General features: G+C 57.0%; 1 protein-coding gene across 1 annotated transcript; it reads right to left on the bottom strand.

Moving 5' to 3' along the window:
• Positions 1 to 7,861: 7,861 nt before the first annotated feature.
• SPON2 (spondin 2) lies at positions 7,862 to 12,475 on the bottom strand. Its single transcript, XM_028090303.2, has 6 exons — positions 12,258 to 12,475; positions 11,626 to 11,851; positions 11,179 to 11,402; positions 10,906 to 11,097; positions 9,658 to 9,838; positions 7,862 to 8,593 (listed from the first exon to the last, which is right to left on the bottom strand). The coding sequence occupies exons 2-6, from the start codon at positions 11,846 to 11,848 to the stop codon at positions 8,409 to 8,411; spliced, it is 1,005 nt and encodes a 334-aa protein (XP_027946104.1). The 5' UTR covers positions 11,849 to 11,851; positions 12,258 to 12,475; the 3' UTR covers positions 7,862 to 8,408.
• Between the last annotated feature and the right edge of the window lie 3,661 nt (positions 12,476 to 16,136).

Below are 16,136 nucleotides of genomic sequence, written 5' to 3'. Positions count from 1 at the left end.
TGGACTATTTCCACATCTTGGCTACTGTAAATAATGCTGCTATAAACACTGGGGTGCAAGTATCCCTTGGAATGAGCGTTTTTGTATTCTTTGGGTAAATACCCAGTCGTGGAATTGCTGGGTCGTAGGGTAGCTCTATTTTCAACTTTTTGAGGCACCTCCACACTGTTTTCCAGAGTGGCCACACCAGTTTGCATTCCCACCAACATCTGTCGTTTCCTGACTTGTTAATTTTAGCCATTCTGACTGGTGTGAGGTGGTATCTCATTGTGGTTTTGATTCACATTTTCTTTATGATGGCTGATGTTGAGCATCTTTTCATGTGTCTGTGGGCCATCTGGTTGTCTTCTTTGGAAAAATGTCTGTTCGTGTCTCCTGCCCATTATTATATTGGATTATTTGTTTTGGGGTGTGGAGTTGTTTCAGTTCTTTGTATATTTTGGATACTGACCCTTTATTGCATATGTTATTTGCAAATATCTTCTCCCATTCTGTAGGTTGCCTTTTAGTTTTGTTGATTCTTTCCTTTGCTGTGCAGAGACTTTTTATTTTGATTATTTTTGCTTTTGTTTCCTTTGCCTCAGGAGACGTGTCGAGAAAACAGTTGCTATGCACTGAATTGTGTTTTAGCTGGTGTGAGCACGGACAGGTTGGCTGACCCTGGTTGTCATCCATGACACAGGAAAATGGTGGTATAGGCCATCTTGCAGCACTGTGATAGGTTTAGATGGGACCAGCAACAGAGGCCCTTAGCTCTGTGCCTGGTACCCTGCAGGCATGGGGGCGAGGGGGGTGCAGCTGTTGGCTTTTCTGGCTCTGGGTGGAGCCACACTGAGGCCTCCCTTGTGCAAGACAGCCTTTTCCTTCCTACTGGCTTGTGCCTTCCACCTCGGTCTCCCTCCCTGGCCATCATCTTAATGTATTTGGGCTGCTATGACAAAATATCAGAACAACAGGAATTTATTTTGCACAGTTCAGGAGGTTAGAAGGTACCAACATGGTGGGGTTAGGGATGGTCTATTCCTGGGTTGCAGACAGCAGCCTTCTCCATGCCCTCCTGTGGTGGGAAGGGCGAGGGAGCTCTGTGAGTCCTTTGTGAGGGCACTGGCCCCATTCAGGGGCTCCATGTTCATGAGTTCATCACCGACCACAGTCCCACCTCCCAGCACCACCACAATGGGGGCTAGGATTCCAACATATGAATTTGAGGAGACACATTTAGGTCATAGTGATTATCGATGCTCTCCCTTTAGGAAGCACTATCGTGTGGTGCTTCCACGCCTGGACTCCAGGACCACTGTCTGGGCTCACCTCCTTGGCCACGGACCTTCTGTGTGGTCCTGGGCAAGCTCCGTAATTGCTCTTTGCCTCAGTTTCCTCATCTGTGAAGATGGAATGATAGTAGTACCCACGTTATCGAGGGCTTGTAGAGATCAAGTGATGTGTGTGCAAAGTGCTGACTGCAAGAATGTTTGCACTACTGTTTTATAGCCTGATGTCTTGAAGCCGTTATCCAGATGAGCTAACTCGTAAGGACTTAAAAAAAAGCCCAGCTCAGCCACCAAGCCATTGTGACTGCCTAACAAATTAATAATAACCCTTCCTGTCATCCAGTAGCCAGGTCATAGTCCATTTTCCCTGACTGGGAAGGTCTTTCGCTGCTGATGCACTTGAATCTGGTCTACACAGGATCCAGCTGTCTCTTAAACCTTTTATTCTGTTGGGCCTGCCTTCCCTTCAACCAGCCTTTTTTCTTCCAAGCACTCCCAAGGACAAGGCTGTATCCCGGGGGCGGGCACAGCGCCCAGCACACACTCCATGTGCACACACATCTCAGGGGCCCTGGGTGACGTGTACTCCTTGGCTCTGGGCGCTGGGCCCCACGCTGCGACCCTGAACGGCGAGGGTTCGCTGGCTCTCCCTGTCGCTTCCCCAGAGACCGATGTGTGTGGCGGAGGCTTCATCCAACCGAGGCTCAGACTTTTAAGTGGGAGTCACAAGTGTGAGTTCTTTTTCAAGATTGTTTTGACTCTTCCGGGTCCCTTGAGATTCCATATGAAACTTAGGATGGGTTTTTCTGTTTCTGAAAAACATGCCATTAGGATTTCGACAAGAGTGGCGCGCAATCTACAGCCCACTGAGGGTCACGCAGATGTTGCAGCAGCATCTCGTCCCCTGAACCATGGACATGGGGTGTGTCTTTATTTACTTACGTCTTCCAGCTCCCTGAGCAGGGGCTTGTACTTGTCACCGTCCAAGTGTTTCACTTCCTTGGTTGAGGTAATTCCTATGCATTTTCTTCTCTTTGATGCGATTGTAAATGGAACTGTTTTGTGATTTCCTTTTCAGATTGTTCATTGTTCATGTACAGAAATGCAGCTGATTTTTGTGTGTTGACTGTCTCCTGACACATTGCTGCAATCATATATTAGTCCTAAGCAGGCTTTGTGTGTGTGTCATCTTTAGGGTTTATACATGTAAAATTATATGTGAGATAATTTTACTTCTTCTTTTCCAGTGTGGAATGCCTTTTTTCCCCTTGCTTAATTGCTCTGACCAGAACTTCCAGTATCATGTTGAATAGAAGTGGTGAAAGCAAGCAGCCTTGCCTTCTTCCTCATCTTAAAGGAAATGCTTTCAGTCTTTCATGATTGAGTATGATGTTTCCTGTGGGTTTTCTTATATGGTTTTTATTATGGGGAGGTAGTTCCCTTCTGTTCCTAGTTTGTTGAGTGTTTTCATCATGAAATTTTGTCAAATGCTTTTCTACATAAATTTGATTTTTGTCCAATGCTTTGCAGACCTACATCAGGTTGAGATGATCATGTGGTTTCCCCTCCATTCTGTTGATGTGGCATATTACACTGATCAGTTTTCATGTATTGACCCATACTTGCATTCCAGGAACAAATCCCACTTGGTTGTGGTATATAATCCTTATAATGTGCTGCTGAATTCTGTTTGCTAGTATTTCGTTGAGGATTTTTGCATCCGTGTTCATCATGGATGGTGGTCTATAGTTTTGTTTTCTTACAGTGTCTCTGTCTGACTTTGGTATCAGGGTAAGCCTGGCCCCATAGAGTGAGTTGGGAAGTTTCTCTCCCCTTCAATTTTTGGGAAAAGTTTGGGAAGGACTGGTGTAATTCTTAAATGTTTGGTAGACTTCACCTGTGAAGCTGTCAGGTCCTGGGCTTTGCTCTGTTGGGAGATTTCTGATTACTGATTCAGTCTCCTTACTAGTCGTAGGTCTAGTCAGACTTTCTGTGCCTCCGTGATGTAGTCTTGGTAGGTTCTGTGTTTCCAGGAATTTGTCCACTTATCTAAGTTATCCGATTTGTTGGTGTACAACTCTTCACAGGACTCTGGCAATCCTTTTTATTTCTGTAGAATCGGTAATAATGTTCCCACTCCATTTCTGACTTTAGTCATCAGAGTCTTCTCTCTTTTTATTCTTAGCCCGTATAGCTAAAGGTCTGTCAACTTGGATGATCTTTTCAAAGGAGCAGCTTTTTGTTTCATGGATTTCCTCTATTGTTTTCCCATTCTCTATTTTGTTTATCTACACTCTCATCTTTATTATTTCCTTCCTTCCACTAGCTTGGGGTGTAGTCTGTTCTTTTCTTCCTAGGTCATTAAGTAGTAAACTCAGATTGTTGATTTGAAATCTTTTCTATTTTTAAATATGTTTATAGCTATAAATTTCCCCTAACGCTTAGCATTGTTTTCACTGCATTCCATAGTTTTGTTGTGTTGAAGACTTTTTTTTTTTTTTTAAAGATTTTATTTATTTATTTGAGAGAGAGAATGAGGGAGAGAGAGAGAGTACATGAGAGGGGGTAAGGTCAGAGGGAGAAGCAGACTCCCTGCTGAGCAGGGAGCCCGATGCGGGACTCGATCCCGGGACTCCAGGATCATGACCTGAGCCGAAGGCAGTCGCTTAACCAACTGAGCCACCCAGGCGCCCGAAGACTTTTCATCTTTATTTGTTTCTAAGTATTTTCTAATTTTCTTGTGATTTCTTCTTTGATCAATTGATTTAAGAGTATGTTACTTAAGGGGCGCCTGGGTGGCTCAGTCGTTAAGCGTCTGCCTTCGGCTCAGGTCATGGTCCCAGGGTCCTGGGATCGAGCCCCTCATCGGGCTCCCTGCTCCGCGGGAAGCCTGCTTCTCCGTCTCCCACTCCCCCTGCTTGTGTTCCCTCTCTCACTGTGTCTCTCTCTGTCAAATAAATAAAATCTTTATAAAAAAAAGAATATGTTACTTAATTTCCACAAATTTGGGAATGTTCCAGTTTTCCTTCTGTTCCTGATTTCTACCTTCATCCTGTGGTGGCCAGAGAAGACACTTTGTATGATATCGACCTTTTAAAAAACTACTGAGACTGGGGTGCCTGGGTGGCTCAGTGAGTTAAGTGCCCGCCTTCGGCTCAGGTCATGATCTCAGGGTCCTGGGATCGAGCCCCGCGTCGGGCTCCCTGCTCAGCGGTGAGTCTGCTTCTCCCTCTGCCTCTGCTCCTCCCCCTGCTTGTGCACTCGCTCTAGCTCTCTCTCGGACAAATAAATAAATAAAAACTACTGAGACTTACCACGTGGTCTCACACATGGTCTGTCCCGGAAACTGTCCCGAGTGCCCGTGAGAACGCGTGTGGGGTTGTCGCTGGGCGGGTGCTGTGTCTGCTGCATCTGGTCGGTTGCTTGGGGTTAGTCCTCTGGGCCCTTACTATCTTCAGTCTGGTTGTTCATCCACTACTGAGAGTGGGGGACTGCCATCTCCAACTGTTACTGTACTTCTGGCTATTTCTCCTTTCAATTCCATCAGCTTTTGCTTCATATAGTTTGATGGTCTGTCATTGGGTGTGTGAATGTTTATAACTGTTATATTTTCTTTTACTGAAATGTTATTAATATATACTGTCCTTTGTCTCTTGTAGCCGTGTTTGAATTTAAGTCTGTTTTGTCTGATGTGAGTGTGGCCACCCCTGCTCTCCTCTGGTCACTATTTGCATGGAGTATGTTTTCCATCCCTTCACTTTCAATCTATTTGTGTCTTTGGATCTCAAGTGAGTCTCTTGTAGACAACCTATGGTTGCATCCTGTGTTTTTATCTATTCTGCCCATCTCTGTCTTTTGACTGGAGAGTTTAATCCATTTATATGTAAGTAATTGCTGATAAGGAGGGAGTCTTATCTAGTTCTTTGAGCGTCTTTAAAGCAGTTGTTTTAAAGTCTTTGTCTAGCATGTTTGCCATTAGACTTTTTTCAAGAGGCAGTTCCTATTGATTTACTTTTTTCCTTTGAATGGGCCATACTTTCCTCTGTCTTTGTATGCCTTGCAATTTTTTGAGCACTGGACATTTGAATGTAATAATGTGGTAACTCTGAAAATCAGATTCTCCCCCTTTCCCAAGGTTTATGTTTTTTCTTTTTTTATTAAATAGACTCCATGCCCAGTGTGGAGCCTAAGGCTTGAACTCATGATCCTGAGATCAAGACTTGAGCTGAGATCGAGTCAGATGCTTAACTGACTGAGCCACTCAGCCACTCTTTTGTTTTTCCTTTGATTGCCATAGGCTGTTTCTGTGCTGAGGATCAGTCTAAGGGTAACTTAAGGTCTTTCTAGGTCTTTTTGAGACTTTCCCTAAATATGCATGGTCACTTTCTAATTTCCCTTTTATATGCAGTTGTTTTTGAATGTCCTTGTCTTTAGTATTTAGCTCCCCAAAGAGGAAAAAAGTGAAAAATATAGGGGGAGTGGGGAGGAAAGCGTGCTCTCCTTTTAAATTCCCTGGAAGTTACTCCAGGTGGAGGGGGACAGTTTTGCAGTGGGTGGGGGGCAGGGGGGCAACTACAATGGTGCCCACCTCTGTCTGCACTTCTGTTATTAGAAGCAGCAATCAGCTGTCACAGAACAAATCCCCAGTGTTCAAGGACAGGGTCTCTTTGCCCACCGTGGTTCCTGCAAGCTGGGTTCCAGCTGCTCCCAAAACATGTGCGTGGTGGCAGGCTATGGGGGTGGGGCCGGGGGACGCGAATGGGTAGCTGCTACTATACCGAGAGCTGAAAATGACCCAAATGAGCCACCATTGGCCATCCAAGCCTTCCCCGGGGGTTGCAAGCCTTCAGTAGATTCAGGGTCAGACACATTCTGCCCCTGCATCCTTTGCCCAGGTCGGGAGGCAGGTTCTCCCCTCACAGATGCTTCCCACCCTGGCATCATCCCCTTGTCTTCTGGCTCCTTGCTGTGGTCCTTAACGTGAGCACGTGATGTAAAGGGTGTTTGTTTCTACATTGCCTCTGAGGAATGCAGGCTGGCAGCCCACTGCGGGAAAGTGCGGTATTGTGAAGCATCTCAGCTGTGCCCTGAGATGACATGTCCAGAGATCCACAGGGAACATCTGCTAAGAACATCTCTCCGATGAGTCTCTCCTCTTAGTGAACACCCCCAGTCTGTTCAGCAGGACACACCCACGGTATTGGCTGAGAATCTACTCCCCGTTGGGGGAAAAGGGGCCACAAGCAGCTTTTTTCACTTTTCCCTCCCCTAGGTCAAGGGTCAAGTCGACCACTAGGGATATACATGTGTTCTGGAGAGAGGAGTGGGTCCAAGGAGGTGAGCAACAATAGAGGGCAGAGGGGTCTGAGATCAAGCTCAAGGGGAGGGGTGTCAGGGGCCAGAGGAGCACCATCTTAAAAGAGATGGGGGAGGAGCATCACCTATCCAGTGGCAGGAGGGGTGGGGGGTGGGGGTGGAGGGTGGGTGTCAAACCTCCTGTTGCTGAGAGAGGGAGAGGACAGAGAGCAAGGAGCGTGGACCCCGGGTGCAGCAGCACAGTGGACATGGGGCCCCCCACGGCAGCAGAGCAGGGACTCCCATGTGGAGGGAGGCACTGGGAACAGGGAATGGGGAGAATCCTTTCTAGGCGTGTGGCTGGAAATGGGCACAGGAGCCGGAGGACCTGAGGGGGAAGGGGAGGCCAAGAGAAAAATCCCCCAAGATAGGAGGGGGAGACATTGGCTCCTGAGAATGACCAAGTGGGGCACAAGAGAGGGGAGACAATACACAGGGACGGCCCCGGATGTGTGCAAGGCTGGTGTGGTGTCCTGCACAAGCTTCTACGGGGTGTAGATGGTTCCTCAGCAGGAGGTCTGAGCGTTCGGGGATCCAAGACTGCCCCTCAGAGAGAGTGGATGGGAGACGTGTGAGGTGGAAGATGTGACCTTGAGAAAGCAGAGAGGCAGAGGTGAGAGGGGTCTCTGTATGGAAGTGACCAAGACTCAGCAGGAGCACTGACGGGGCGGTGGACAGGAGGGGGGAAGGGGTGGGGGGATGGGCAGGAGGGTGGGGGGAGGGGGAGCGCAGGAAGGGGGAGGGGGGAGTTGTTGGATCTGATTCCGCATGTGTCCAAGCAGGAGGAAGAATGTTCTGGAAGGGTCCCAAGGAACAGAGAGTAGGCTTTCCCCGTCTCCTGGTCGTTCTCTGAGGGGCCAGCCCAGTCCCAGGGCCCACATGGGATCCGTGCTGGTGGGCGAGGCTGGGACCCCTGAGCTCTGACAAGGGCCCGGGCCGATGAACAGTGAGCCCTCAGGGCATCTCTATGAGGCCACGGGGCTCAGCAGTCAGTGGCCAAGGTCAGGGACCGGCTGCAGGCAGCCACATGTGCTCCTTTCAACTCCCCACCGGTCCCACCAGCCGTGTGTGCTGCGTGTGTGCGGTGGGTCTGAACCCCTTCACACCATTCAGAGGCTGCCAAGTGCCCTCCCGGGAATCTCGGGCATGCCCTCCATGCAGGGGAGACCCTACTCGGGGGTGGGAGGGTGGCCCTCCCAGCGCCCTGCCAGGAAATGCGAGGCGAGGGCCCCTGATGTCAGGAAACAGTCTTTATTCAAGTGCGGGGAGATGGGTCATGTGACAATGCCAAGGTGAGGTGTCCGAGCCTGCTCTCCTTTATCCACCTGACCTGCCTGACCTGTCCGGGGCAGCCTCGGCCTGCGGGGCAGGCGGGCGTGTGGGCGCCTGTACCCTGGGGACAGCAGGTCCGAGGTATTTCATATCCACTGTCCTGGGGCTCCTGGGCCTGGGGTGCACGGCCCTCCGGCAGGTGGCCCTGTGGGCGCTGTGGGCACACCGTCTGCACACAGACAACCCCCAACCAGCAGGAAGTGGATTTATCGCAGAGACTTGTAACTCACCCATGAGAGTGGGTCCCAGGACCGGGTGCCCGAGAGGAAAGCTTGCTGAGAGGAGATGCCTCTCCCCACGTCCTGCTGCATCCAGCAGCTGAACGCACGTCTATGCGGAGGGGTCGGTCAGCGTTGGAGCTGAAAGGCCTGGTGGACAAAGCCCCGCTGGGCCCGCTGAACCACCGGGCATGGCCCCCACGCGGGGTGGAGGGCCTGCAGGGCTCTGGTCTCAGACACAGTTGTCCGGGGCGCACTCGGCCTCCTCTTCGAGCTCCGGGCAGGGTGCCCCGTGGTTGGCAGGCTGCACGCGGACATAGCGAGTCCTGCTCTTCACTCCCAGCTTCCCGCAGGGACCTGCACACAGCCCCCAGGACGACCACAGAGAGACCTCACAATCCAGCGGAGTTTCTGGAACTGGACCAAGCACAAGAGAGGCCTGTGAATACACACGTGTGTGTGTATTCCTTGTGTGAGACAGGCCCACACTCTGAGTCAGGAGGGAGCGCTGGATTTATCAGTGCGCTTAAGAGCCAGCTGCAAGACCACCAATCACACCTCTGCAACACCCCACCGAGACGCCTGGAGGGAACATTTCCATGCTTGGAGCCCCTGCATCTCCTGCATCAGGGACCCGGGGAGACATCTGGCAGTGGGGAGTGGGAGCACAAGGCCCCTGGAGGCAGGGAAGGATCCCACTGCTGAGACACCCGCTCTGATGCAGCCAGGCTTGCAGGGGGCTCTGTGTTTCAGACCGTGGTGGGAGCGCCCCCACGCTGGCTCGTGGCAGGGTGGGGTGGGGGGCACGGAGGGATCCGTTCAGTGACGGCTGTGACACAGGCCACACGCGGGGACGCCACTGACAGAGGCCTGGTTTACCACTCACTTCTGGGCCAATGTACAAGAGCTAACTGGTCAGTCAGCCAAATCCCAAATCTCTCCGAACACCCATCGTCCTGCACCAAGTGCTCTGAACCCCCAGGACCCCCAGCATCCTGCTAGAGGGCACATCACACTCAGGAGCCTGGCTTTGGATGGAGCACCTTCCCCAGCTCTGCCACCTCCGCTCAACGTGGGACTCCCCTGCGGGGCATCATCGGGGTAGACGGACACGGCCTGGTCCCTGGGCCACTGGCCCTCGTGGGGAGCAGGTGACCAGTGTGGCCTTGGAAAGTGGAGCGTGTTGAGGTGTCACTGACACTTCAAAGACGGTCCCTTTGGGGCAGTTTCTGGCCCGGAGTGTCCTTTCCTGCTTCAACGTGGCGGCCACTCACCGTTAAGGATTTTTGTGAGGGTGGGACTGAAGGGCCTCACACACGGGGGTCAGCATTGACAGCTGCCCTGTCACGGGTCCCTGTGTGGCCCGCAAACCTGGGTGGCGCTTCTACCCCCTGCAGCCCGCGGGGCGCCCCGGACGGCGATGGCGGTGCCACGGGCGGGAGCCTGCAGTGGTCCTGGCGGCGGGGCGGCAACGCGCTCACCTGAGAGGCTGTCCATGATCTCATTGCCCCCGCCGGCGCCCGCGGGGCCTGGGGCGGGCAGGTCGAAGGCCCTGGGGTTCTGCCGGAGTCGCACCAGGGTCACTCTGGCAATGGGGGGCAGGGACTTCAGCCGGGGGTAGTAGAAGGAGTTTGCGGGGTGGCTGGGAGAGGAGGAAGTTATCTGCGGAGAGAGCAGTGGTGTGGGCGGCGGCCGGCCAGAGGACACCCAGCCGCCTGCGTGCGCTTGCGGTGGGGGGGGGGCGCGGGGGGGGCCTCGGGGTGGGGCCTCGGGGTAGGGTCTCGGGGGTGGGGCCGTGCTGTGGGGCCTCGGGGTGGGGCCTCGGGGGTGGGGCCGTGCTGTGGGGCCTCGGGGTGGGGCCTCGGGGTGGGGTCTCGGGGGTGGGGCCGTGCTGTGGGGCCTCGGGGTAGGGTCTCGGGGGTGGGGCCGTGCTGTGGGGCCTCGGGGTGGGGCCTCGGGGTGGGGCCTCGGGGTAGGGTCTCGGGGTGGGGCCTCGGGGTAGGGTCTCGGGGGTGGGGCCTCGGGGTGGGGCCTCGGGGTGGGGTCTCGGGGTAGGGTCTCGGGGGTGGGGCCGTGCTGTGGGGCCTCGGGGTGGGGCCTCGGGGTGGGGTCTCGGGGTAGGGTCTCGGGGGTGGGGCCGTGCTGTGGGGCCTCGGGGTGGGGCCTCGGGGTGGGGCCTCGGGGGTGGGGCCGTGCTGTGGGGCCTCGGGGTGGGGCCTCGGGGTGGGGCCTCGGGGGTGGGGCCGTGCTGTGGGGCCTCGGGGTGGGGCCTCGGGGTGGGGCCTCGGGGGTGGGGCCGTGCTGTGGGGCCTCGGGGTGGGGCCTCGGGGTGGGGTCTCGGGGGTGGGGCCGTGCTGTGGGGCCTCGGGGTGGGGCCTCGGGGTGGGGTCTCGGGGGTGGGGCCGTGCTGTGGGGCCTCGGGGTGGGGCCTCGGGGTAGGGTCTCGGGGGTGGGGCCGTGCTGTGGGGCCTCGGGGTGGGGCCTCGGGGTGGGGCCCGGGCAGTTCAGGACTCCCCACCCCCCAGGCTCCCGCAGGCTCCTGGGGCAGGCGGCCCAAGGTCTGGGAAACAGAGCAGGAAGGGTCAGGCCTCTGGGTGGCGGCCTGGGCCCTCCACCCCAAAGAGCAGCCGCCTGCAGACAGGCGTCTTGTGGTCAGGGATGAGGCTGCGCACTGGCCCAAGAGCCACCTGGTGGAGGGCTCTCGTCCCCCACCTCCGTCACCCCCTCACCTCCGTCACCGTGTCCTGCGGGATGGTCGCGAAGTTGGGGGAGGAGAAGGTAAAGCCGCTGTCGGTCCCGGCGTCGTAGGGGTAAAGGTCCACGGCAACCTGCTCCCTCCAGCGGTCCCCATTGCACAGGTCCAGGCTGTCCACGCCCACAAACCAGTCTGGGCTGGGGACGATGCGGACCACAAAGGACACCTGGAGGGAGGGCGGGTGCTCAGCCCGGCGGCCTGGCAGCCGGCGGCCCAGCCCCTTCCCCCCACCGCTGCCTGGGCTCACCAGCGAGTGCCGCGAGTGGACCTCCAGCTCCGCGGACGTCTGCCCGGTGCCGCTGGGCACGGCGGGCGCCGAGAACACCTCGTGCACGCTCTGCAGCTTCTCCCCGGCCGCCTCCATCTCCCGCATCAGGGCCCAGGCCTCGCCCCGCTCAGCAAAGTCCCTGAGCCCGTCGCTGACGTACTGGTTCTTCCTCCACAAGCTGTAGTCGGAGCTGTGCGCTGCCCCTGTGCGCGAGGCCGGAGTGTGAGCCGCCGCGCGAGGGAGCGCACATCCACGGCGCCCCGGGGGCAGGGCCCAAGCACAGCAGGATGTGCTCCGCAGATATTTCTGGCGCTGCCGGAAACTGGGATGAGCGTGCCCACCCTGCACACTGGGAAGTGTGGTGGAGCGCTTGAGGGGGGTGGTCACTGCCGGATCGGAGGGACCGGGCAGCGGCGCTGTACTTACCCAGCAGGGAGGACCACTGTGCGGGGGGCCGGAACAGGGGGTACTGCTTGGGGAAGGCTGTCTGGCTCCACTTGCCCGTGAAGGTGATGCTGTACTTGGCCAGTGGCCGGGCCGTGCAGACAGACTCTCCCCCCAGCGGCTGGCTGGCCACGGAGCCAAGTGTGGTCAGGAGGAGGGCCCAGAGGGCCCTGCCCCAGGTGGTGGTGTGACTTGGGGCTCCCATGACCTAGGATCAGAGGGAGAGCTCCACCAGCTGACACCCCTGGTCCCTGGGCGGGGGGAGGGGCAGGGGCCTCCCGGAGAGTGCGTCGCCTCCCACACATCCCTTCGCACTCCTACCTCCATCAGGCTCAGGGGGACCCCTGTCCCGCCCCCAAAAGCCAAGCCGTGTCAGGTTACACTTGGATCCCAAGCCCAGCAGATTCGGAGCCCTGGCTTGGTCTCAGCCGTGCCCCGGGCAGCATCCCTGAGTCCCGGGAACCTGGAGGGTACACTTCAGGCTCGCTGTGCCCGGGATGACGCGAGCAAACGCAGGCCTCCCTCTTGGGATGCTGCGGGCTGCTGGGCCTGGGAAAGTGCCAGGAGGCCCAGCGCCTCCGGATGGGGACAGGGGCGCACACGCGCGTACTCACCCAGCAGGAGCGGCAGGAGGGCTGGCGGCTGGGCTGTCGGCAGCAGATGGTCCCCGAGGGAGCCCAGAGCTCCAATTTACACCCAGGACAGCCCCCCGGCCGGCCACGGCCGGTGTAGAGAGCCGAAGCTCGGACGGGGAGCGGGAGAGAAGGGGCTTCTCCAGTGCGGTCCGCCCTCGCTCTGCGCTGAGCAGATGCTTCTCTGGCGCTGAGGTCACTCTCCTCCCTCGGGCGCCTGCCACTTGCCGCACCCCTTTCTTTGTCTTTCCCTCCCGCCTCCCCGCCCTCGGCTCCTCTCCCTGCCGCTCCCCCTTCCCAACAAACCCGTCTTAGTGTCTTCCAGGAGGTACTGTCGCAGTCTCAGCTAGGAGGGGAGCAGGGCTGGGGAGCACCAGCGTGTTACACCCTCTGGGCAGGGTGGGACCCCGGGGGCCACATTCCTGGCCTGACGCTAGTCCAAGTGTTGGAGAGGAGCTGGAGAAGTGGGGGTTCCCAGTTCAGGCATCCCTGGCCTTGGGGCGCTGGGTTTTGGCACACACAGCCTGTCAGCATGCACAGAGCCGCCTCCACAGGGCTGGCCAGGGCATCCCGAGGCTGTCCCTCCAGAGGGGAGCCAGAACCACTAGGGTAGAGTTGTCCCAGCTCCAGAAAGACTCACTGGGGCAGAGAGGTGGCCCAGGGCCCCCACCCCACTTCCGTCCGTGGGGCAGAGCTCCACGGACGCCTGGCACGCAGGGGAAGAACATGACCAAAGCTGGTCACTGCTCACGGTCAGGAAAATATTTCTAGAACCCTAATCGTGGGGTCTGGGAACAGAAGGGAAGCTCTTACTTATCAGAACTGCCCAGGGAGCTTTCAAGCTTAAACAGAAAGCATTATGATTTTTGGAACTGTTAACATTCCCGCGCGGTTGGGGGTGGGGCTGGGGGAGAGGGACGGAGTAAATAGAATCAGCAGGAATAGAATGCAAACAAAAGCAAATGACCTGAGCTCTATTTCAGACACATCGGCCGCAAGAGGAGCCTGCATATAGATGGCAGGTCCTCAGGCTGAACACATCCTCACGCGGGGGTTTCAAACTTTTTGGTCTCAGGACCCCCGACACCCTTAGAAATCATTGAGAGCCCCAAAGAGCTTTCGTGTGTGCGGGTTATAGCTGTCAATACTTACCATATTTGAAATCCTAACAGAAACATTCAGAATACATAGTAACTCACAAATGAAAATTCGTTCACGTAAATAGCATAATGTTTCATGAAAAACAAGTACATTTTTCAAAAAGAGTGGTCTGGTTCTACATTTGCACAGATCTCTCTCTGCCTGGCTTTGTGGGCAGACAGCTGGGCCTCCGTGTGTGACCCGCCCCCCGCGGGCGGGAGGTGCAGTGCTGGCTGGTGTCTATGCAGAGCCCAGCCCCGGCGAGGACAGGCCTTGCGGCCTGGAAAAGTCCCGCACCTGTGGGAGAGAATGTGAGCAGAAAAGGCAGATGTTCTCTGTGCACCTGTGTCTTGTTCTCCTTGAGAAGCAGTGGCCTTTTTTGGGGAGAGAAAACAGGAGATGGGCCCAGGGCTGAGTTGCAGCCGGCTCTCCTGCTGTGGTTTGCTCACGCACTGTTCAGTGGTGGCCGTGGCCTCAGGCTTGCCCCATTTTACAGGGGGCTCTGGTCCCAGCACCCGCACACCCATGTGGAAAGCCTCTGCAGCTCAAGGATCCTGGGGAGGGAGGGCGTGATGTGAGGCCACTGGAGCCCCAGGCCTAGAGCCCTGGGGCAGCCCCCCCCCCCCCCCCCCCCCCCCCCCCCGCTTCCTTGCCTGGGCTCCGCTGGGAGGGGCTCCACTCCCTTTGGTGGTGGACAGCCCCCCAAGGGCATGCCTGGTGGGATTCTTGGGGCACAATGGGACCTGGGAAGGGGCACAGGGGGAGGCCAGGATAGGCGACCTGTGGCCCCCTGGCCTGGGTTGGGCCTCAGGTGGGGACCCAGCCAGTAGAGAGTCTGCTCAGCTGCAGACATAGTTCTGCCAGGTCCTGCCTCCCTTCGAGAATCACAGAATCATGTGACGTAGCTTTGAGGAGTACTTTTTCACGGAGACCCCCACCGACAGAGGTCCTGCCCTACTTAGGCAGCCCTCCTTGGCCCCCCCGCCCCCACCAAAGGAAAGCCATCCATTCATTAAACCTGGATAACTACCTCCAGCAAGCATCTCAGTGCTGGGGACCCAGAAGTGAGCCTGCCCACCAAGCGCTACTGCCCTGGATGTGGGGCAGGGGCTGGGCAGACAGGATACAGTCTGTAGATGAGATTCTATTATTCAGCGAGTGCTTCCGTTAATCGCTTGACCCTAATTCCAGGGTCCCTTCCTGGAAGTCACTTCTTGATTAGTCACTCCTCAGCTGGTTCAGGGCAATGGGGCTCAGGACTGTGGTTGCCGGTCAGGCCTCCACACCCCCACCCTCCCTCCCTGTCTGCACCCCACGCTCTCTGCACCCCCACCCTCCTGCACCCCCTGTGCTCTCTGTAGACCCCCATTGCCCCAGTGGCAGAGCAGTCTGTCTGCCCCTCCACTCTAAATGGCTGCAGCAAGGACCCCTCAAATTAGTATCGGGTACAGGAGGGGTAATGGCTGGGCTGACCTCCTTGCTGCGGTTGGGCAGCTGTGAAGTCCTTTCCATCCAGTGTGAGGGGTGGGGTTTGTGGGCTCACACTGGCCCTTGAGGGCTGTGTGGGATTTCCAGAAGTCTGTGTTTGTGGGTTGCTGAGAATAGGCCTGGCAGGCAAGGGAGTGCTGGGTGAGCTCTGCGCCCTCATCCTCTGCCCCCCCGGGCTGTGTCCCTGTGCCCTCGGGTCCCAGAGCCCAGGATGCCCCCACGGGGTGCCGGGGGCCCTTGAGGTCTGCTGTAACAAGGGTCCTTTCAGAGCCCTCACCCGGGGACAGGCTGTCTCAGGCGCCGGTGTCTGGTTCCCCAGGGGGATCCCGCCGGTCACACAGGCACACATTTGTCTGCTCATTTGCCCACTCACCAGACATTGACCAAGGGCCCCGTTCCTGCCAGACACCACAGACTCTGCACACACACCCTTTCCAATGGCCGCCTCCTGAAGGGCTGACTATTCCAGCAACACCCTGGCAGTCCAGGGGTTCTCCCCCGCCTGCTGTCCCAGCACCCCTCCCTGTGCCCAGACACTCCCCGCCTGTTCCGCCCCAGGGCCTTTGCACTGGCAGCTCCCTGTACCTCCCTGTGTGTCAGTCTCAGGGAGCACCTCCTGACCGCTTGGCGCAGAGGAGCCCCGTCTCGCCCTGTCTTGTCATGGCTTTGTTTTCAGTCAGGGCTCCTGCAGAGCATCTGACTAATGTAAGCAGGGTGTGGCTTCCAGAGCCGTTAAGAAGGCTGTTGCTGGCTTCCAAGAATGACTTCCAGGACTGTGCGCAGCATGGCTGCTGACCAGGGGCTGGCCCCACCTGCCCGGCCCCACCTGCCTCCCTCGCACCCACTGAGCTCTGCTCTGGATCCAGGTTTCTCCGAGCCCTTCTGATATGTGGAGCCTGAACTGGTCTGGGAATCCTGGGTCCCGGGTTTAGCTTTGCGGCCTCTGCAGTCCAGGAAGGCACGAGAAGGGGCAGTGCTAGCCAGCTGAGCCCCACACCCACAGCTCCGCGCCTGCCCTTCTGTCTTGTTGGGCCAACGCCCAGTGGGGGCCTTGCCCAGTGGGCTCCCCTCTGCAGGCAGCCCCCTGTGACCATGCCCGACTTGCAGAGGGGCCTGCAAGCCCAGGACTCTTGGCGGGCATCATAGCCACACTGCTGGGCCCACTTTGTTGGGGGGTGGGGCCACGGCAGCTGAGGGGCAGGTCTGGGAGGAGACCCACTTCCATCTGGCTAT

This window comes from Eumetopias jubatus, unplaced genomic scaffold (genome assembly GCF_037043125.1).
Source record: "Eumetopias jubatus isolate StellerSeaLion01/CBP00866 unplaced genomic scaffold, mEumJub1_p1.0 scaffold_2, whole genome shotgun sequence".
Lineage (NCBI taxonomy): Eukaryota > Metazoa > Chordata > Mammalia > Carnivora > Otariidae > Eumetopias > Eumetopias jubatus.
This window is presented reverse-complemented; position numbering and strand designations above follow the sequence as displayed.